At 33.5% G+C, this 21,794-nt stretch overlaps 2 protein-coding genes across 3 annotated transcripts; one reads left to right on the top strand and one right to left on the bottom strand.

Annotated features, from left to right (window-relative positions):
* Nucleotides 1-2,409: 2,409 nt before the first annotated feature.
* LOC114393599 (serine/threonine-protein kinase SRK2I-like) lies at nucleotides 2,410-7,442 on the bottom strand. Of its 2 annotated transcripts, none has more exons than XM_028354953.1 (9): nucleotides 6,970-7,442; nucleotides 6,484-6,558; nucleotides 5,954-6,055; nucleotides 5,808-5,861; nucleotides 5,562-5,654; nucleotides 4,597-4,689; nucleotides 3,944-4,048; nucleotides 3,758-3,856; nucleotides 2,410-2,929 (listed from the first exon to the last, which is right to left on the bottom strand). In XM_028354953.1, exons 1-9 carry the CDS (start codon nucleotides 7,144-7,146, stop codon nucleotides 2,645-2,647), a joined length of 1,083 nt encoding a protein of 360 aa, XP_028210754.1. In that variant the 5' UTR covers nucleotides 7,147-7,442; the 3' UTR covers nucleotides 2,410-2,644. The 2 variants fall into 2 exon arrangements, with proteins under 2 accessions (XP_028210754.1, XP_028210755.1); XM_028354954.1 differs by having other exon boundaries at nucleotides 5,954-6,267; nucleotides 6,970-7,441.
* A 7,520-nt stretch (nucleotides 7,443-14,962) lies between these two features.
* On the top strand, nucleotides 14,963-21,233 carry LOC114392105 (serine/threonine-protein phosphatase 7 long form homolog). Its single transcript, XM_028353140.1, has 3 exons — nucleotides 14,963-15,807; nucleotides 15,969-16,033; nucleotides 21,190-21,233. The coding sequence occupies exons 1-3, from the start codon at nucleotides 14,963-14,965 to the stop codon at nucleotides 21,231-21,233; spliced, it is 954 nt and encodes a 317-aa protein (XP_028208941.1).
* The last annotated feature ends 561 nt before the right edge of the window (nucleotides 21,234-21,794 follow it).

The raw sequence follows: 21,794 nt of genomic DNA, 5'->3' as shown, positions 1-21,794 counted from the left end.
TAAAAGGCAAAAGAAAAAGATAACAAGAAAATTAAACAATAGCTTAAATGCAAAAGATGAGTTTAGAATATGATAATGTTAGGGCCTAGCATGCCTAACTACTCTTGATGCAGTATTAATGTTTTTCTCTATTAATTGTTTTCCCAATTTCCACCCACATCCACTAATATGCTCAACCCTGATCCCTCATGATGAAGAGCTAAATTTATGTATTCTCTCTCCCAAATCCCTTTGCAAAGATGGAATCATAAACAACATTAAGTATAAATATGTATGCAGAGGCACAACAAAGTCACTTTATCCCTAGCAATGCAATGTTGAGATGCGCTTTCCTAGTTCTTTACACATTACCATTTCCCAATGAATAACCCCTAAAAACAGATGCATGGATGGCCAAACCACACAATAACAATGAAAAGCATAAAAGAACAATAGAAATTGAAATTGCATTAATAGATAAGAAGAGCAATTACATTACAAGGGGCTTTGGCTGCTAGGCTCCAACTGAGGGGATTTAGCCTCTTATAGCCATGAGAGGCTTTACACTTCAAAGGCTAATGAAAAAAAAGGTTGGATGACTAGTAAAAAGAAAAGGGGGGATGGCCAAGAAAAAGGGTTTCCCCTAAGGGAGAGACTCAGGCTTTGGATTTCTGCACTAGAGAGCTCTCAGACTCGATGTATTTTTTCCTTCTGCTTCCTACTCCTTTTATAGGCCTGAGGTAGCTTACTTTTCATGTTGACTTCGCGCTAAGCGCGCACTGGCTTTTCCTCGTGGGCCTTCTCGCATTAAGCCTAACCTGCGCGCTGAGCAAGACAACGCGCTAAGCGAGAGTTATGTGTTGAGCGAGACTTCACGCTAAGTCTGGAATTGTCCGCTAAGCGAGAGTTGTGCGCTGAGCCTAGATTGTGTGCTGAGCGAGCTGTCCAATTCTTCTAACTTTTCTTCAATTCTTTTTCTTCCACATTTTTCATCAATTTCCCTGTAAAACACTTCAATTCTTCTTTTGACTTCTGTTAATCAAAAATTGCACAAATGTTAATCTGTTCGTTATTTCATGAAAAACAATAATAAAGTGAAGAAATTATTATCATTATTAACCAAAAATGACTATCAATTTAGCTCATATTTCACAGTTATCAACTCATGTCACAGGTTATACAAATGCCAAAACAACAAACGTACCTATCTAAATTATTGGGCTATGATTACACGATCAAATATAAAGCTGGTTCCACCAATATCGTTGCATATGCTTTATCCAGAATCCCGACGGTGGAGGAACTGTAACTTTTCTCTTTGTCTATACTGAACTTCATTTTCCTTGACAAGCTTCACCAAACACTCCTCCAAAACCCCCCAATACGTCGCCTTATCCCACCAAATCCAACAGCAGCCAGAAGGATCTCACTTTCCGGTGAGGCAAGATTTGGTTTCCCTATGAGACACCATTCACTTCAATCTTATTGGAAGAATTCCACACTTCCCCTCTACGTGGCCATATGGGAGTGGCCAAGACACTCCACTACCTACAACAAAACTTTGATTGGCCGCAGATACAGGCTGACGTCCGCCATTTTGTATCCTAATGCTCCACTTGCTAGCAGACAAAGTACGAGACGAAGAAACCTACCAGTTTACTCCAACCTCTACCAATACTATCACGAGTGTGGCAGGATTTGTCCCTTGATTTCATAACAGGCCTGCCACTATCCCACGGTTTTACGGCTATCTTGGTTGTGGTTGACTATTTTTCCAAGGGTGCCCATTTCGGTGCTCTCCCACACCATCACTCAGCTTACAAGGTTGCTCAGTTGTTTTTAGACATGGTGTGCAAACTCCACGGCTTCCCGTGTAGCCTCATTTCTGATAGGGACCCAATTCTCGCCTGTAATTTTTGGCGTGAACTCTTTCGTTTGAGCAGCACTAAGTTCCAAATAAACACTGCTTACCACCCTCAAACGAATGACCAAATTGAAATCGTCAATCACATTTGAATTTGAAGTTGGAGACACACAGAGGTCATGGAACAACACAACAATGGTGCACGTGCGATGATGGGAGTTGTGGTTATTGTTGATTTGGGATGGTTGTCATCCCCGACGGTTGTCTTGTGATTGATTTGTTTGTGTGTTGCCACTCATCAACATGTGCGTGTTATGATTTGTGTGTCTATGATTTGCTCTTGGCAAAGTGCAAAGGGACAAACTTGTTGTGTTGCCTCCACTCATCAACGAGGAAGAGAAAGACAACTAGGATGAAGGCGGAAGAGGATGGTGAATCAAATCTATTATGTTTTTCTTTAAAACGCACACATAGTGGCGGCTTTAACCACCACCATATTAAATTAATTATTTTTAAACTTAAAATATTGACGGACACTATGTTGTTAACTGAAAATTGTCCAAAGGTTAATTTAAATAATATAATATTATATATAAAGCAAGCATTCCCCTGGAAGTGAGCAAAGGGTAACAATCATTTCTTCCCTCAGCAACCAACACTGAATACATAAATATTAACATGAAGTTTGTATTATCCATGCTAATCTACAGAAAATGCGGGCACCACGTATATATCTCTTGATGCTGAAAATGCTCTCTCCATTTAATATGTTGTTGTCTTTCAAGTGTAACTAAGATCAAACTATATGGCATACACTATCTCCCCACTGCTATCTATATCAAGATCAGATTCAGCATCAGATTCAGATTCCAAGTCATAAATTTGTTCCTCCATAAACTGGTCAAAAGAATAGGTCCCAACTGCTGGTACGGTAGCTTCTGAAATTATCTGCATGATCGTATCGATGCTCTGCATGGGTTGGTCTGGCTCTTCAAATTGATTGCCCATTATCTTCTCGTCCATCAGGTCTGCCGGGAGATTCTTCAGAAACCATTCATGGTTCCAGATTTCAGACATGGTGATTCTCTGTCACATAAATATCCAAAGACATGAGATTCAAACAAATGATTTTGACTAGCAAGTGTAGAAGTGAAATTCCTATATTTTCTTGTCAGTAGACTCGGTTGGCCCCAGGGTAAAGCAAGTGAAGCTCAATCTTTAGGCCCAACAACGAAAAAAAGAAAGTATGTGGAGTTAAGGTTGAAGGGGACACAAAGAGATGGTGGGTTTGAATCTCTCCCACTAACAAAAACCAACAAATTAACAATTAACATTGGCTTTTCAAAAAACAACCAACAAAAGAATTATTAGTTCTAAGTTTCTATAAAGCCAAAAAGGTCTCATGTGTTGGCAAAAAGACTACACATGTTGACAAAAAATGTCCAATATAATATAGCTTTTTTTTAAAGTAATAATTATTTTCTTAAAATTTGTTTTGAGCCTCACTTACTGGGCATGTAGACTCAACCAAGTCAATAAACGCATTCAACATTTTGCCCTGATTTGTGAGATCACAGTTTGTTTGATAGCCTACAATATATTCCTATATTATGATAGACCTACATCCACGCAGGACCAATATAAAATGTAAATTGAATAAAACTTCCTTGGAGAAGGAAAATGCCGGACAATTATGTCAAAAGCATTCAAATGCTAAAAATCCACTTAATATGACATAAGTGATACTGTTTGATCTCACAAATATTTGTGATTTGTGACAAACTTCTTTTAACACAATCAAGTGGTAGTATATAAAAATTAAAAATGAATCTAAAGAACAAAATTACTCAAGGATTGTGTTTTGTCAAATTTATAGAATGCAGTAGGAGGCCAGTTATTTGAAATAGAAACTACCTCTGCCGGGTCAAAAACAAAGATCCTTGAAATAAGGTGGCGACACTCTGGAGATATTTGAACACCGTCCGGAATGGAATACTGGACACTAAGAACTCTCTGCAAAGAAGCAAGCAGCAACTTATACTCAAGCAATCAGACACTGCTAATGAAGAAAATGAGCACATATCTTAATATCTGATGTACCTGAATTGTCTTCCGAAAGTCCTTTGGTTCATTAGGATCCTCAAAAGGATATGCTCCCACTAGCATCACATATAAGGTTACTCCACATGACCAGACATCTGCAAGCTAATATTAAATGCAAGAAAACATAACAGAAGAAACCCATTAGACCCTTATGAAAAAATATAGAAAAATAAATTGTAGACATGTTAAAAAAGTTATAATTAATCTAGTTATTGTGATATATAAAAAAATTTAAAATTGATTTTTTGGGTTTTGCAAAATGCATGGAGATGACATGTATTTTTAGTGTACGAGATGTGTCCAACATGGATACATGCACATAGCTATAATTTTGAACTGTCTGTGTTTCCTTGCTAAGAAAAGATTCTCAGCTAGTTCGAGAAAGACCAAAATTAGGTTTGGAGATGACAACCAAAAAAATAAAATGACCTTTGTTTGGAGTGCAGACCAAATTAATGACCATTGGACTGGGTGAAAAAACTAGACAATATTATTGCTTTAGATCCTCATATCACAAAAAGTCAACGAATTTGCCAGCTCAAAAATGATGACAAGTTAACTACAAAATTGTTCATTTAATTGTGACAGTAATAATTAATTAATCTACAGAAAAAGAACAATACCATGAAACTAAACAGTAAACACTCTACCTTGCCATCATACTCTTGTTTCAGCAATACTTCTGGAGCAATATATGCAGGAGTTCCCACAGTTGACTTTGGTTGTGAATGAAGCACTGAAGACTGGGCAAATCACACCATCAATCAGATTTGGGGAAAAAAAAACTCAAAACAAAAACAACAGGAAACAATGATCATCTATAGTTGTAAATCCACTATTGTATTGAAAAATGGAAATGTTCAAGTAAAAGGAAATTGAATCAGTGAAATAAAAGGTTGACAGCAATTCAAGGAACTCAACACGAATTTTAATTCCAAAGTACTCTAGAACACAAGGCAGAGATACAATACAAGTTAGCTTAACAACTAACAATACCAAAAAGCTGGAATGGCCAGCTTATCAATTTTCTCAAGAACATCAGGAAACACTGTAGCATTTTCTTTATTTATGCATTTATATGGGAAACATAGACAAAAGCAGAAGCAGGCTTAAATTTAGGAACAGAAAAGGAAAATATCACTATGTCAGAGTTCATCAGAAATTCAAATTTGCCTCCTATCAAATGGATTACCTCATCAATGGCTTGATAATTGATGGAGCTTTAGTCTTTTTTTTTTATCAAAGCTATATATGACAAGCTTAAAGGCTCATAATTTTGACAATCCAAACTCTAGCACATGGGAATCCACAATGAAGAACAAGCTTACTAAAGATTTTAGATTATAAAAATTCACCATCAACAGTCATGTAGAAATGTCTCTCTTCCAATATCCCAAATTACTGAAACAATCTTTTAGTAACATAAGGAACTACTCAATTCCATCATCAGTCTAAATCTGAAGAACAGAAATGACTGAAGAAAAATGAAACGCACACAAAGAAAGCAGAAAGTAATTGGAGTTAAGTATTACTCAACCTAAACAAGTCCCAGTAAAATAATATGGAAGCATGAAACTCACAACATGAAGATCAAGTGAGAAAAATAAAACCTTACCTTGGAGTACCCAAAATCGCATATCTTTAAACGAGGTGCCGGGCTTCCATCCAGCAAAGTGTTTTCAAGCTTCAAGTCCCGATGACATACTTGCTTTATGAAGAGACATATTATAAACAAGACTGATACATCAGACATAATGTTTAATACTAATACATTACATATATTACAGCATTTCAGTGCAGTGTGAAGTGTAAAACACAATTTAGATTGGATAGAACAGAAAAGGGGAAAATGTTCAATTACCATAGCATGGCAATAGCTGACCCCAGATATGAGTTGCTGAAAGAAGAATCGAGCCTGAATCATAACAACGGGTTACAAACTAGCGTAGAATAAGTACAAACTTATAGCATTCAGGTGTAGAATAAGTAAACAAATTAAATAAGAACCTCATCCTCGGTAAAACGCCCAGCATTGCAGATTTTCTCAAAGAGCTCTCCCCCAGATGCATATTCCATTACAATAGCAAGATGAGTAGGTGTTAAAATTACCTGCGTGTAATTATATAGAACATCACAAATAAATGTGATTGCCCCTCCTCTATACAGACACATTCGTAGAATATAATATAAAATTATAAAAATATCAAGGTTTTAAGCAATGGTGGTGGTCGTGATCCTGGTTGTGGTTTCATCGTAGTGCAGGAAATTGCAAACATATGCGGTCACAATTGCCGTCGCAAGACACTCCAAAAACATTAAAGCTGCGGCCAAAAACGCACGCACAGAAAATTGTGATAAATGAAGCCGAAGCGGCAACAATTGCAATCAAGGACACTCCAAAAACCTTAACAATTGCGGTCGTGGACACTCTAAAAACTTAACAATTGCGGTCGTGAACACTCCAAATACCTTGATCATGCGCCAAAAACTCTGTCGCAAACCGTATATTAAATAAATATTTGAAAAACATAACCAACCTCTTTAAATCTAACAATGTTAGGATGCCTCAGAGACCTGTGATTAATGATTTCCCTCTTTACATTTTCATCAATCTGCGACACACAACAACACCATACACAAAAAAAAAAAAAAACAGTAAGCAACTTCATCAGAGTAAGAAACTAACAGCAAACCAATGCCGTAAAAAATTGCAAAAAAAAAAAAAAAAAACACAAAGAAGTAGCAACAAGTACCGAAACAAAAATGGAAACACGGAACATACAAAAATAGCATCAGACGTCAGCGAACAAAAATAGCAACACAAAGAAGTAGCAACAACCAAGGAAACAAAAACAATTAAAGCAACTCAATCATATGTGATGTGAACGAGCAATTTAGTTAAAAAAAAACGTGAAAACAATAAATTTACCAAAACAAGGAGCAACAGCACCAACCAAGATAAAAAAAAAAAAACAGAAAAAAAAAGTTTGTTTGGGTCATTGGTTTGTTGAGACAAAAACAACCTTATCACCCCTTTCGATGTACTTGACGGCGACCAGTTCCTTGGTTTGTTTATCCTGCATCAGCCTCGCCACGCCGAAATTTCCGGACCCGATGTCGCGTACCAGATCGTAACGGTCGCTGTCGTGCATGATCGGCATGTCCATGCCCGGTCCAACCGTCAACGCCGCCCGATCCATTGAAATAAACCGAACCGGAAACAAAACAACAACGGCAATAACTGATTTTCTTTTCTTTTTTTGGTTTGTTCTCGAACGGCGTTTACATAAGAGAACAGAAAACGGCGTCGTTTGGGGGCGACGGTATAAGAAGTGAAGAGGAAGAGACGGGAAGACTCTCTGAGAAATGAAAAATGGCGTGTATTGGTTTGGGAAAGAGAACAGATAAAAATAATATAGTGGATTGGGTTGGAACGGAAGCAACCAACTGCAAGCAAGAAAAATTGGTGGAACCAACAACGAGACAGGAAAACGGTGCCGTTTCGCCTCTCTCTGTCTTTCTGTCCGAGATGACGCACCTTGTGCTAGTTGCCACGTAAGCAATCTTGTCGTCTTTCTCTTTTTTTTTTTTTCATTCTCCCTCACTCTCTCACCCACCATTACTCATTATTTTACTCTTTTTTTCTTAGATATTTTCATCACCACACAAATATCTTCTCTTCCACCAGATAGCCAGTGTTTGAGTTTCCTTTTTTTTTCAATAAATAAAAGTGTCACTATTGATACGCATTTTTAATTTCTAACAGGAGAAAAATTAAATTCAGTTCATTGAGTATTGTTTGAATTGTTGTTTAATGAGTTTTATATCAGAATTTAAATAATTCTTTAATGTATAATTTTTATTAGGTAGGTTTTCAAGTTAAAATTTTAATTTTGAATAAGTTGTTGATCGGAATAATATTAAATTCGGTCTCTCTAAAACAAATTCTTAATATGATTCAAAAGAGAGAATTTTTTCAAAAATGATTAATCAATTTTTTTAACAAAGATTAATTATCGTAAAATCGATAGATACTCCGTAATAAGGTAAAAAAAATTATATATAAGTATAGTCTTTTCTAATAAGTACTAAATAATAAGGTGCTAATGATATGTTTAGATTTCAGACCAAAAAAATCACATAAAAAATTATTACAGATATAATTTGATTTCAGTTTTTTGAGTTTTGTTTGAGTTGTTCAGAAATCAGAATTATAGTTTTACATTCACAATTTATATGTTTTTTAGTGCAAATTGTTATTATACAAATTATAAGCTGAAATTCTAATTCTAATTGAAAAATAACAAAAAAAAATATTTATAACTTGTATCTAAGTTTTATCATTTCTAATACTAACTGATAGGATGTTAACAGTATGATGAGATTCCTGATAGAAATTTGCCTAACAAATTATTGTATAGGCCTAAACTGTAAATAGTTTTTTCCCATCATTGTTATTCAATTATCCCGTGAATGTCAAGAGATCTAGTTACTTATCAAACAAGATTCAAGTAGCATTACCTACTAAAAACTTTAATAGTTTAAAAGACTTAAAAGAAATCGAACCTTCATTCATGAAAAGAGGAAAGTTAATTTCAAATCCTTTCGAGTTTATCCAAATTAAGGTAATAAATGCTACTTAGTGGAACTATAGTTAATTATTGGGACCAGTCTAGTTATTTTTATGTGATTTTTTTTTAAAATGTGTGAATAGAAAATTAAGTTCTAATGATGAAAGTTACATTCGAAAGATTTATTTGCAAGTAATTAGCTTCTTTTTTATTTATTTGTAATTAGTTGTGTTGATTAGATTAGATAGGGTTGGGTGTGTGTTACTATCATACTACAAGCACAGCCATAGCCACTTGAGGCGTTTGGCCTCTAATAACACTTAAAAGAAAAAAGAAGGGGAAAAAAAAAGGCTTTTGGCTTCTATGGGTAATAAAGTGAGAGAGGATGGTCCCCGGCACTTGAAGTAGAGAATTGGGATTGGATTGAAAATGGATTTTGATGGTAATTGGTCAACGTGAAAACTGCTCGGGAATGATTCACTGTGATGCGGATTAGGTGCGTGTGAATCAGACACTCTGTGTTAGTTAATCATGATTTAAGGAAAGGATATATAAGAATGGTTTTGGTTTAACTTAGAAGGAAACAGGGAGAGAATGTGATTTGAATCTTTCTCATTAATAAAAAAAATTAAAAAATATTTTTTTCTCATAAATATAAAAATATTTGAAATTTATTTTTATAAAAAAAATTGTATATTTTTTATCTTCATATAATTAAAATGTATCCTTTTTATCCAAATATAAGTTTGAATAATTTTGAACTAGGATGACGAGTTTTATATTGATTATACATGTAATAGATTTAAATGTGATGTTTTCATCTTTTTACTCTCAATAAAAAAGTAACATATTTTAAACCTAACAAACTAACATTTAATATTTAACAATAAAAAAATCATGATTCAGCAAGTGAAGGAAAAGAAATCTGAAACAGATGATGTGGTCAATTGGAAGTGAGAATGTCTTTAATGTGCGGCAAGGAAAGTCGTTTTCGGTCCATAAACAATAAAGGCTAGAAATGCAAAGCAAGAAAAGTTTGCAACCTTGAACGGGTAATAATACTGCTACACTCGTTCTAATTCCACCCTAAAAAGGAAATAAATGAGCATGGGACAAAGCTTTTGACGGGTAATGAGAGACATGGATCGGGAGATAAGTATCTTTGTGCACATTTTCATATCTTGGATCGGTGGAGATTTCAATATTCAAGTCATGGAGGTAGCATACGGAATTACACTTATAAAACATCACATTATTGGGCTCTTTGCCCCTACCAATACCAAAAATAAGAGAACATCACATTTTCTTCCTTCATAACATTGTCGACTGAGACTAGCATGGAAAAGTTGGCAATATCACATGTACTCACCGTACGAAAGTTGATTACGTTCTCTGGTGACCATCCATCCGATTTAACAACAAAAAAATGAAGGACTGCGATGTCAATTCTTGGTCCGGTTATGAAAGCCTCATTTTGGAAATCCCTTTCGTCCCAACTTCTTCGTCCACTGTATCAAATGCCACAATTTTCTTAAATTGTGTTTGAAGTTATGCTAGCAGTCAAGTGTTGGACAAGCATAATCCATTGCCATCGTGTTGTCTGTGGTTGTTTGACGAGAACTTTCAATTAGGCTTTTGTTGTTTTGTGATGTAGTCTGTCAAAAAAAATTAAGGGAATTTGAGGTTGTGATAAACTTTAAACACGTATTTAACCTTGTCCATTAATGTGATATTATGTACACAAGTACATTCCTAATTTGGTATGAATGTACGATTGAATTAAAAAATATTTTAATTGCTATAAAATGTACGTGTGATAAACTAATAGTTTTTTTATTTTATTGTATGTGATTTAAAACCATATTTTAATTGTTATTTAAATTATAAATAAATAAAATCAAAGAAGTTTGTAGAAGAATATTTGTTAATAGTTTCCATAAATAATTAAATTATAAAGTCAAATTAATCAATTAAATAAAATCAAATGATTTAATTTATTTTACAGAAAATTGAATGATTTAATTGATTGACACAGAATATAAAGTTATATAGTTTGTTTGGTAAGATATTTTAATTAATTTTTATCTTTTTTTATTAGTTAAAAAATTTATTTGACTATTTGATAAATTAATTTTTTTAGTACCTTCTAATGTTTTTAATGTTTTTTCATCCTCGTATATTAAGTTTTAGAGGTTTTATTTTTATTCTTTATATTTTCAAAACTTTCATTTTAGTACATTAAGTTTTAAAACTTTTATTTTATTCTTTTATGTTTTTTAAAGTTTAATTTTGGTTTTTACTTTCATTTTCAATTAAAAAAATCAGTGCTTTGTCAATGTTTTAAATTTTGAAATATTTAATTATTTTATTCTCCATTATTTTAAATTAATTATTTTAATTATATTAGTGTTCCGTCAAAATTAATTAGAAATTGTATAAAAACATTACATAAATATGTTTATTTGTGTAATTTTTCATTTTCAGCTAATTCAACGGATAATGTTATCAAATATTTACGATTCAATAAGATAATTTTTTTAATTTTTAGTTATCTTTTCAGCTACTTTTGTCAAGCATAACCTATATATTAATATTATGATATTATAAATTATAATATACTAATGATTTAAATTTTGTGTATATATTAAATTAACTTGGTCCTTTCCTTAGATTTTTACATATTTATGACTAACATGACAAACACTCATATAAAATGATTTCTTTCACACTTAGCCATATGTCACACACTTAGCCATATGTCACACCAAGTTGACCAAATTAGATTGATAAATTAATGAAAATATCAACTTTATCTAATAGAGACATAATTTAAGATAAAAAAGTACAAATGTTAATCTTAGGGAACTAAATTGAAACTAAAATAATAAGATGAAAGACCAAAATTATATTTTTATAATTAGGTATTAGGATAAAGATAATGAATTATAGGGATATTCATGAGTTGAGTTTGGATTAGGTTTGACTATGACTCAATCCAATCAAATTTGAACGAGTTGAATTGGGTCTATTTAAAAAAAATGATAAAATCCAACACAAATCAACTCGTTCACAAAAAGGTTAGTGTGGATTGAGTTAACGAATGAAAGCATTTTACTGTTTATTATATTTTAAAATTCAATATTTTTTATAAATTAAAATTTTATTAAAATGTACATGAATTCATCATTAAATTAGTATTGTGCAATAAGATAGGGGTATACATCCTCTATCAAAATTTGTCACAATAATATAAAAAAAGATAAAACAAAAATATAAAATTTCATGGCCTGATCTTTGTTACCTAGAATGTGAGTGTCCCACCTTCAGTTACATTCATCTTGAAGCTTTCAATCTTTCATCTAATCATCATATCCTTACTTACTCAGAATGACAATTTGTGTGAATGAATTAACATGTGTAAATGTAATGTGTTATTCTTACTAGCCAATGTTATATGACTAAAGTTTAATAATAATAATATTTATTTTTTAATTTAATAATAATAATAATAATAATAATAATAATTTAATATCAACTCCCTAAATGAATTTTAATGATTTCAATATTGAGTATTTGAATTTGTGCATTCATTTATTGGTTATTATGAATTATTTTATTATATTTATGAATTTTATTTTTCAATAAAAATATCAAATGTAGAAAATAAATAAAAAAAATGTAGTTTTCACTTTTTTTTTAATTTTGAAAATATTTAAAATATTTTTTGTATATTGTTAGACCAACTTGGCCGTTTCTTTAGTTGTTTGCACTGACAATATTATTCCTGACTAACTTGACATGCACTAATATAAAATGATATATTTCACATTTAGACATATGTCACACCAAATTGACCGAATTAGAGTGTAAACCAATGAAAGCAACAATTTTATCTAATAGAGACACTTTTATTTAAGAGATAAAACATAAAAATTTTAACGTGAGAAAACTAAATTGAATAATATAATATGAGGGACCAAAATTATATTTTATCGACAGTAGAGCAATGAATTGTATGATTTCAATGTAGGGTATTTGGATTAGTAAACTCATTTATTGGTTTCATGAATTTATTTATTATATTGATTTCTAATTTTGAAAATATTTTAATTATTTTTATAATAAAAATAAAATAAATTATTTGTATTAATCAAACATGTTCTTATTTTTTCTAATATGTTTTTGTAAAGAAAATAAAAGAGAGAAAATACAAACTGTTACCTGCAATAAAGTTTTTTCATGTTATAAAACAAGAAATTAGGATTAATGAAATTTAGTATGATAAAAAAATTAAATAATAAATTATTTATTTACTCTTTTACTTATCATTATTTTAGAAATATATAAAAGTCATCAAACATGAATATATTATGATTATCATATTTTCTTTCACTTAACCAACATGACCACTATAAGATAAAATAACATGTACATTTGTTTAATATTTCGAAATTAATAAAATTTACAAATTATGATTTTTCAATTTAGTCGTTGGTAGGAACTAATTTAATATTTTCCAAAAAAAAGGAACTAATTTAACAAGACAATTTGTTTGGCTACTGGGTCACAAATGGGGAACGTAGCAAAACGGGTCGAAGTGGAAGAAGGGCAAATTTCCTGTATGGGGTTACTTTTAGAAACATTTTCATGAAATGGGTCTGTTTCTAAAGTAATTTCTGCATGGTGCTCTTTTTTACGTAGAACACATGCAAATCGCAGCTCGTATTGGCGCTTCCCATGGCGACGTGACACCTGGCACTAGTGTCGCCAGTGCTGTTGGCGCCTTGCAGGAGCTTGGACTCGCCAGTTTGACTAGCGAGTTGAGGGTGGGGGACTTCAAGGGTGCAGGCCAACAGAGGTCATTTCCCAGGAGGCTTGCAGTCTGCAACGCGCAGAGGAGGTGCAGCAGGGTGTCGCCCGGCTGAATGGCGATTTGTTTGGGCCAAATTGCCAGCCCCAACAACGACTTCATTGCAAAATGGTGCTTAAATCCCCCCCCCCCTCCCCCGTAGAGCATTCACGCGAATGCAGAAAAGAAGAAGAAGCTTGCTGTGTTTATTGTGTTCCATGCAGGAGAAAGAAGAAGGGCTGTGAAAAGTTTGCTTCATTTGTAATTTTTTCAAGTAAGTTTGTTTAATTAATTTTTTATTTTATTTATATTCTGATGATAATTAGTAATATATGTTATTAGTTTTTTATCTTAAGTTAGTTTTAGTTAGAAATAATAAATTAAATTTAATTTGATAATTATAGTTTTATAGATTACATTTATTTTTAGATTTAGTTTTAAATAATATTAGGTTTAGTTTTAGTATGCTATTATTTGTGTTATAAGAAACATTAGATTTAGTTGATTTGTTAATATGATTAGTTTCATTTTTTAATATTATTAGTTTGAGTTCTTAATTTTATATAGTAGATTAGAATTATTTTAAATTTTTTATATGGTAGATTAGGAATAGTTTTAGTTTTAGGAAATGTAAGTTATTAATTTTATATGATAGATTAGAAATACTTTAAATTTTTATATGGTAAGTTAGGTTTATTTAAAAAAATTTATATAGTAGATTAAGAATAGTTTGGCGTTTCATAACTTATTAATTTTAGATTAGGTTTAGTTTAAATTTTGTATATGCTACATTATATTTAGTTTAAATATTTGATATGATAAATTTGGAATAGTTTAAATTTTTTTATGGTAGATTAGATTTAGCTAAATTTTTTTATATAATACATTAAAAATAGTTTTAGGTTCCATAAGTTATTAATTTTAGATTAGAATTGGTTTAAATTTTTTTATATGGTACATTACATTTAGTTTAAATATTTAATATGATAAATTAGAAATATTTTTAATTTTTATATGGTAGATTAGGTTTAATTAAAAAAATTTATATAGTAGATTAAAAATAGTTTTAGGTTCCGTAACTTATTAATTTTGGATTAAGTTTAGTTTAAATTTTTTATATGATATGTTACATTTAGTTTAAATATTTTATATGAAAAATTAGGAATAGTTATACATACTATAAATTAAAAATTTTAAATTAGATAACAATTAAATTTTTTATATTACGTAAGTTGTAGTTATTATGAGTTTCATATAATATGTTAAAATTAGAATAGTTTAACGTATTTGAAATAATTAATTTTGTATGCTAAATTATTTTAGTGGTAAGTATTTTAAGTTATTAATTTTGTATATATATATATATATATATATATATTGTTTTAATTTTTAGCCGCAAATATAAAAATTGTTATATATTAAAATTTATATTTGTATGTAATTTAATTTATTTGTAGAATATATATGAAATTTTGTTATTGGAATATTTGAAATTTGAAATATGAAAAATATTATTTGTTATTTATTTGAAATTTGGAGAGTATGTGTAAATTTTATTATTCATTTTATTGTATTATATTTTATTGTGCAGGATCAATGGCATCTTCGTCGTCATGCGCATCAAGTATACAAACGAGGTCTGGTCCAATTGAGGGTGACGTTTTGTGGATGCAACCCAAACATGTTTCAGAACATGTTTGGAATGGGGAACCAAACAGAAAACTACACATAAGACGAGCAGTGCCGATGTATCAAGGTGAAGAACAAATACCAGAGGAAATTGTTCCTCTGCTTCGGCAATGTGAGTTTTATTGGATAATTAAGATGGGATATCTAAAGATAAATGCGGCCTTAATTAGTGCCTTCATTGAAAGATGGAGGCCCGAAACCCACACGTTTCACCTGAGATGCGGAGAGTCTACCATTACTCTCCAAGATGTGTCAATTTTATTAGGTCTTCGTACTGACGGGGCACCACTAATTGGTTCAACAAATCTTGATTGGGCCGACTTATGTGAAGAATTATTAGGAGTCAGACCACAGGAAGGCGAACTTGAAGGCAGTGTCGTCAAATTAAGTTGGCTGGCTCACCATTTTTCTCACATAAATATTGATGAGGGTAACGTTGAACAATTACAAAGGTTTACCCATGCGTGGATCCTTCGATTCATAGGAGGTGTCCTCTTTGTTAACAAAAGTAGTAGCAGAGTTTCTTTAAGGTACCTACAATTTTTACGTGACTTTGAACAGTGCAGCACGTATGCGTGGGGACCTGCTGTGCTTGCGTATTTATATAGAGAGATGTGCAGTGCCACCGATTACAAAGTTAAATCAATCGGAGGTATGTGCATCTTAATCCAAATGTGGGCATGGGAACGATGCACGACTTTAGCTCCAAAGAGGACGCCTCCCGTCATAGAAAATAAACCACTCGGACACAGGTTTGTCGTTTAAAAAATTAGATTTGAATTAAAAATATTTAATGATGGAACGTGTTGATAATGATGATTTCATTTTTATTATAGGTGGCTGCGACGTTGATCCATGTAGCCGACCCCACCTAGTGGGATAAGGCGTTGTTGTTGTTGTTGTTGTTGTTGTTGTGGCTGCGACGTGGAAATCAACATATTGGTAATGATGATCTTAGACTTTTCCGTCGCAAATTGGATCTGATGAAACGACATGAGGTAAGAATATCGTAATGTAATGGTTAAATGAAATTTTAATATGTTATGTTTGACTGGAAATTGACAAGTGTGTTGTTATATGCAGTTTGTCTAGGAGCCATACACAACAACTGTGATGGCAGCGTTGCCTCATATTTGTATGGTTGGAAGTGTAGTCTGGTTTGCGGTGGTGCCACTAATTTGTTTCCATGTTGTTGAGTGGCACCAACCCGATAGAGTTTTACGACAATTTGGATTGCAACAACCTATTCCCGGGTTTCCTTCGCAACCGCAGAATCTCCATGGCTTAACGCTCAAAGGCAAACAAGATGAGAATTGGTTCCACCTGTTGGCTCCAATCATTAGTCAGTGGAACAATGCAGTTGAGTTTAGGGTCGACGTTTATCCTCGACAGGAGGGCGTACTGGGTTTTAACTCGGACTACATGGTGTGGTATAGGCATAAAATAAAAATGTTTGTCGACCCAAACAATGCAAACACAGCTGCATTGGTATTTATCTGTTTTTCAATGTTTAACTTCTAATTAATTTATTAAGCATAAGCATTAATTTCTTGACGCTAATAATTGCAGGGTGAAGTTGTGGAGACTTTACAATATATGGTGTCACCACAAGGGAGGAACACATGGACAGTTGATGATCTCGTGCCTTACGTGGATAAGTTAGCGATTATATCTGAAGAGCAAGTGAGAATCACTGAGCCAGTGTCACATGGTCCAGCATCAGAGCGTGAATTCCCAGCACAAGAGTTTCACATTCTTCAGTCAAGTGTTGAAACTCGGGGCATAGGCAGACGAAGGGAGCATGTTGAAGCGGAACAATATTCCCAACAAATGATGGAGCGTGGTCATGGAATGTATTACACGCCAACAACATTTTCCGAATATCCTTCACAGATGTATCAATATCCTTTTGCAGGTCATCATACTGATACTTCTGAGACCTCACATTCGTTCGGTGGTGTTGCGGAAACACAACCTCATTTTTCATGGCCCACTATGACTCCTTCACAGCAGCACGATGCCCCCATGGCAACATCTAACGCCCCATTTGCTCCGCAATGGAATGTACCCGGAGCAATACCTGATATGGGCGACTTATTAGGTGTTGATTTGCATCAGGAGTTTTCTGTAGAGGCTGAGCAACCAGAAGCCGGGAGACAACGCGGCGGCAGAAGAAATCCTGATCGTCAAGCGCGAAGATGAGATCGACCATGTGGCACATCCTCACGACATTACGGACACCATAATGACTAATTTTGATGTATCTGTGTAATTTTGTTGTTGTTTGTAAGACATTTGATTTTGACAATTAATCTATCGCATCTAATTTATTATGCCTTACTAATGTATAAAGTTTATGTGGCGCATCAAAGTATAATAATAAACTAAGTTTACAAATAAAACTAAAGTAGACAAACGAAATAATAAACTAACTTTACAAATAATGAAGTATAATAAGTTTACAAATAATTTTTATGTGGCGCATCAAACTATAGTAAACTAACTTTACAAATAATAAAGTATAATAAGTTTACAAATAATTTTTATGTGGCGCATCAAACTATAGTAAACTAACTTTACAAATAATTTTTATGTGGCGCATCAAACTATAATAATAAACTAAGTTTACAAATAATAAAACAAAGTTTACGTTAGGGCTAGGTTTTATGGATTATGGTTAGGTTTTAGGGTTATGTTTTATGGATTAGGGTTAGGGTTTATGGATTAGGGTTAGGCTGTATGCATTAGGGATAGGTTTTATGGATTAGGGTTATGGTTCAGGTTTAGGTTTTATGGTTCATGGTTTAGGGTTTAGGGTTAGGTTTTATGGATTAGGGGTAGGCTTTATGGATGAGGGGTAGGGTTTATGGATTAGGGTAAGGCTGTATGCATTAGGGGTAGGTTTTAGTGTTAGGTTTTATGGATTAGGGGTAGGCTTTATGGATTAGGGTTAGGCTGTATGCATTAGGGATATGTTTAGGGTTGGGTTTTATGGATTAGGGGTAGGGTTTAGGGTTAGGTTTTATGGATTAGGGTTAGGGTTTTTGGATTAGGGTTAGGGTTCATGGATTAGGGGTAGGCTTTATGGATTAGGGTTAGGCTGTATGCATTAGGGATAGGTTTTAGGGTTAGGTTTTATGGATTAGGGTTAGGGTTTTGGGTTAGGTTTTATGGACTAGGGTTAGGGTTTATGGATTAGGGTTATGGTTTAGGGTTAGGTTTTATGGTTTAGGGTTTAGGGATTAGAGGTAGGTTTTATGGATTAGGGGTAGGCTTTATGGATTAAGGGTAGGGTTTATGGATTAGGGGTAGGCTTTATGGATTAGGGTTAGGCTGTACGCATTAGGGATAGGTTTAGGGTTGTGTTTTATGGATTAGTGGTATGGTTTAGGGTTAGACTTTATGGATTAGGGTTAGCTTTTTTGGATTAGGATTAGGGCTTAGGGTTAGGGTTTATGGATTAGGGTTAGGCTTTATGCATTAGGGATAGGTTTTAGGGTTAGGCTTTATGAATTAGGGTTAGGGTTTATGGATTAGGGGTAGGCTTTATGGATTAGGGTTAGGCAGTATGCATTAGGGACAGGTTTTAGGGTTAGGTTTTATGGATTAGGGTAAGGGTTTAGGGTTAGGTGTTAGGGTTTAGGTTTTGTGGATTAGGGTAAGGTTTTAGGGTGAGGTTTTATGTATTAGGGTTAGGTTTTGGGATTAGGGATGTTTCCTAGGACTTGGGGTTAGGGTTTAGGTGTTTGGGTTAGGGTTTTAACTAATGAATTCATGGATCCCCACAAATAGTTAATGTACACAAACCAAAATAAGTAATGTTTTTAATTAATGAATTCATAGAACCCCACAAATTGATTCAACCCCATAAATTCAATACATTGAAGACATTTTAAACAAATACAATTCACTCGACTAGCATACATAAATCAATGATTTGAACAACTCCCACGCTCAGATTGCATTGGACAGCGACGCCTGTTATGCCCTTCGGCTCCACATCTACTGCATTTTTGTCGGTGGTCAGATGGTTCGACCCAATCCATCTCATTCCTTATCCTTGTTGATTTTGGCCAACCTTTCGCACGAATTGTAGTTAGGTCAGGGATAAGTGTCTATGCGTCATTAGAAGGAAGAATAGCCGCTTCATTCCCAAGAGGCCACCATTGTGGGGAGTAAACTTTTAAGATGTGCTCATTTGTATAAACAACATCTATATATTGGTAGTAGATCAGGCTCACGTAACCACAAGCTGCAATAATATGCGAACATGGATAGTGAAGCGCAAAATACCTTCCGCATTGACAATAATGACCATTCAAGTTAACTGCCCATTTTTGTCCGCCACGTTGCGTAATAGGATTGAAGGTCTCCTCTACTTCAAACCTTGTGGAGTGGATGCCATACACGCAAACGATGTGCGAACACGCTTGTTCTTGATTTTTTTCTAAGTTCTTTAACAAGCTTTGAACAATAAACTTTCCCTTCATTTAACTGTCTCTGCGCTTGGCGGCCACGCTCAACAAAGTACTTTCGACACCTACTGTACGTTGATTTGACCAATGCTGTTATGGGAATGTTGCGACAATCCTTCAAAACCTTGTTGATACATTCTGAGAGGTTGGTTGTCATGTGGCCATATCTACGTCCTTCTCTGTCATAAGCCATCGTCCATTTTTCCTTTGAAATGCGATCAATCCATGTTGCTATGGTTGGACTCAGTTCACGAAATTTTTCTAAATTTTGATAAAAAATGTGCTTGCAAGGAGTCTAGGCTGCATAAAATTAGTTATGAATAACGTGGATAAGTATATATGAAAGGTAAATAAACGAGACCATCAAATATGAAATCTTACCCAATTTCTTCAACATTTCTTTTTGTTTTGCATTATTGAATTTCCGATTGAAGTTGCTTGCTATGTGTCGCACGCAGTAGACATGATAACCGTGGGGAGGTTGCCAACCAAGTGCTTCGTTAGCGACAGCGGACTTTATACTTGCGTGTCGATCAGATATCAGACAAATACCATTTTTATCTGTGACGTGTTCACGCAAGTGTGCCAAAAACCATGACCACGCTGTCAACGTCTCACCTTCAACCACCGCGAATGCTAGAGGAAGGACACCACCATTTCCATCTTGTGATGTGGCCATTAAGAGGGTCCCATGGTATTTGTCGTACAAATGTGTGTCGTCAACTTGTATGATTGGATTACAGTACTTGAAAGCCTCTTTACATTGGCCAAAAGTCCAAAAAACTCTATGAAACTGACGGTGTTTGCAACTAACCGTATTCCCAACGATAAAATCGTCATGTAGTACTTGAAAATATGATCAAGGAGAATGATTTTGCATGTGTGTTAGCCACGACGAAAGTTTCGCATATGACTCATCCCAATCGCCATATTCAATTGCAATGGCTTTCTGTTTCGCCAACCACGCTTTTTTGTACGACACCTTGTACGCAAATTCACTATTAATCCTCTCTTGAATCAAAGAAATTTTTATTAATGGATCTTCTCTGACCATGCTTGTCAATAACATAACAAAATTTAAATGACAATTAACAAAAAATGAACATAATATGAACATAAAATACGTACCTACTACACAAGTGGCAATTAAATTTGAATCAAGTTTCTCGTGATCTTGTGTCATGTTCATATTCAGACATGTGTGTGGTCCACCCCATTGTGTGACTTTCCACGTATCTATTTTTTTGGATAAAATTGCCCTCATATAGAAAGGGCAAGGACACTCTGCATTTTTATTCAAGCAACAAACCACATACTTGTTTGATTTGCTTTCAACAACTTTGAAACTTTGATGCACCTTCATAAGATATTGTTTGAGTGCATTTTTGACCGCATCTTTACTATCAAATTCCATGCCAACATATAATTCTTGGCCAACATTAAAGGTCGACGGCATCTCCAAACCGCAAATGTCCTCTTCATCAGGATAACTCCAGTTGATATTGTTATAATGTAAAGCATCATTCCAAAATGGATTTTCAATTTGTTGTGCACCTAACAATTCAAAAAAAAAATCAAATAATGCTTATTTAGCATTAAATTCAATTGACATCAAATAATAAATGTATTGTCTAATTTTTTAATTCAGCAAATTATACCTTCTGCTAGGTGAACAATTCTTACTGGTTGAGGAATGTCAATGACTTCATCGTCTGTATCAGATATACCGTCAACACTGTCATCTTCGTCTAAAGACTCTTCAACGTATGAGTTAGACACAAGATAATCATCATCATCATGATCATCATCTTCGTCAAGATTTAAATTGCTCATATTTGTTGGCGGTTGTGTGTCATCGTTAGATACATAATTTCCACATGATGTAAGGGAATTTGCAGAATGAAACATTGAACCACCAGCCACATCCTTTTCTATGTACAATTCTAGAACTGACATTTCTTGTTGTTGTTTAAAACTTTCCAGCATCGTCTCAACGTCTTTGTCATCACAAATTTGCAAGGCAATATATTTTCCTGACACTAAAAATCTACAGCTGATAGCAGAATTAATTTCATTATTTTGTAACTTTACCTTATCTCCAATTTTTTTTCTTCAAAGCATTGAAACTAATTCCACGTTTAATCTGAATCGCTTTTTTACTGCCTTCAAATATTATACCATCATTATCTTCATATACCCTTCCATTGAAATATAACACTGTTATAACCGAATTCATCGTGTACCTACAAAAACAATATTTTAAC

Source organism: Glycine soja, chromosome 17, assembly GCF_004193775.1.
Source record: "Glycine soja cultivar W05 chromosome 17, ASM419377v2, whole genome shotgun sequence".
Taxonomy (NCBI): domain Eukaryota; kingdom Viridiplantae; phylum Streptophyta; class Magnoliopsida; order Fabales; family Fabaceae; genus Glycine; species Glycine soja.
This window is presented reverse-complemented; position numbering and strand designations above follow the sequence as displayed.

Bases quoted from the DNA above. Each gene is read 5' to 3' on its own strand.
- LOC114392105 (XM_028353140.1), top strand. From the start codon at position 14,963: ATGGCATCTTCGTCGTCATGCGCATCAAGTATACAAACGAGGTCTGGT. The intron at 15,808-15,968 runs GTTTGTCGTTTA...GTTGTTGTTGTT, and splicing joins AATAAACCACTCGGACACAG to GTGGCTGCGACGTGGAAATC. The intron at 16,034-21,189 runs ATCTGATGAAAC...GCAAATTATACC, and splicing joins ACTTTTCCGTCGCAAATTGG to TTCTGCTAGGTGAACAATTC.
- LOC114393599 (XM_028354953.1), bottom strand. From the start codon at position 7,146: ATGGATCGGGCGGCGTTGACGGTTGGACCGGGCATGGACATGCCGATC. The intron at 6,056-6,483 runs GTTGGTTATGTT...AATTACACGCAG, and splicing joins ACATTGTTAGATTTAAAGAG to GTAATTTTAACACCTACTCA. The intron at 4,690-5,561 runs GTAAGGTTTTAT...TGATTTGCCCAG, and splicing joins GCGATTTTGGGTACTCCAAG to TCTTCAGTGCTTCATTCACA.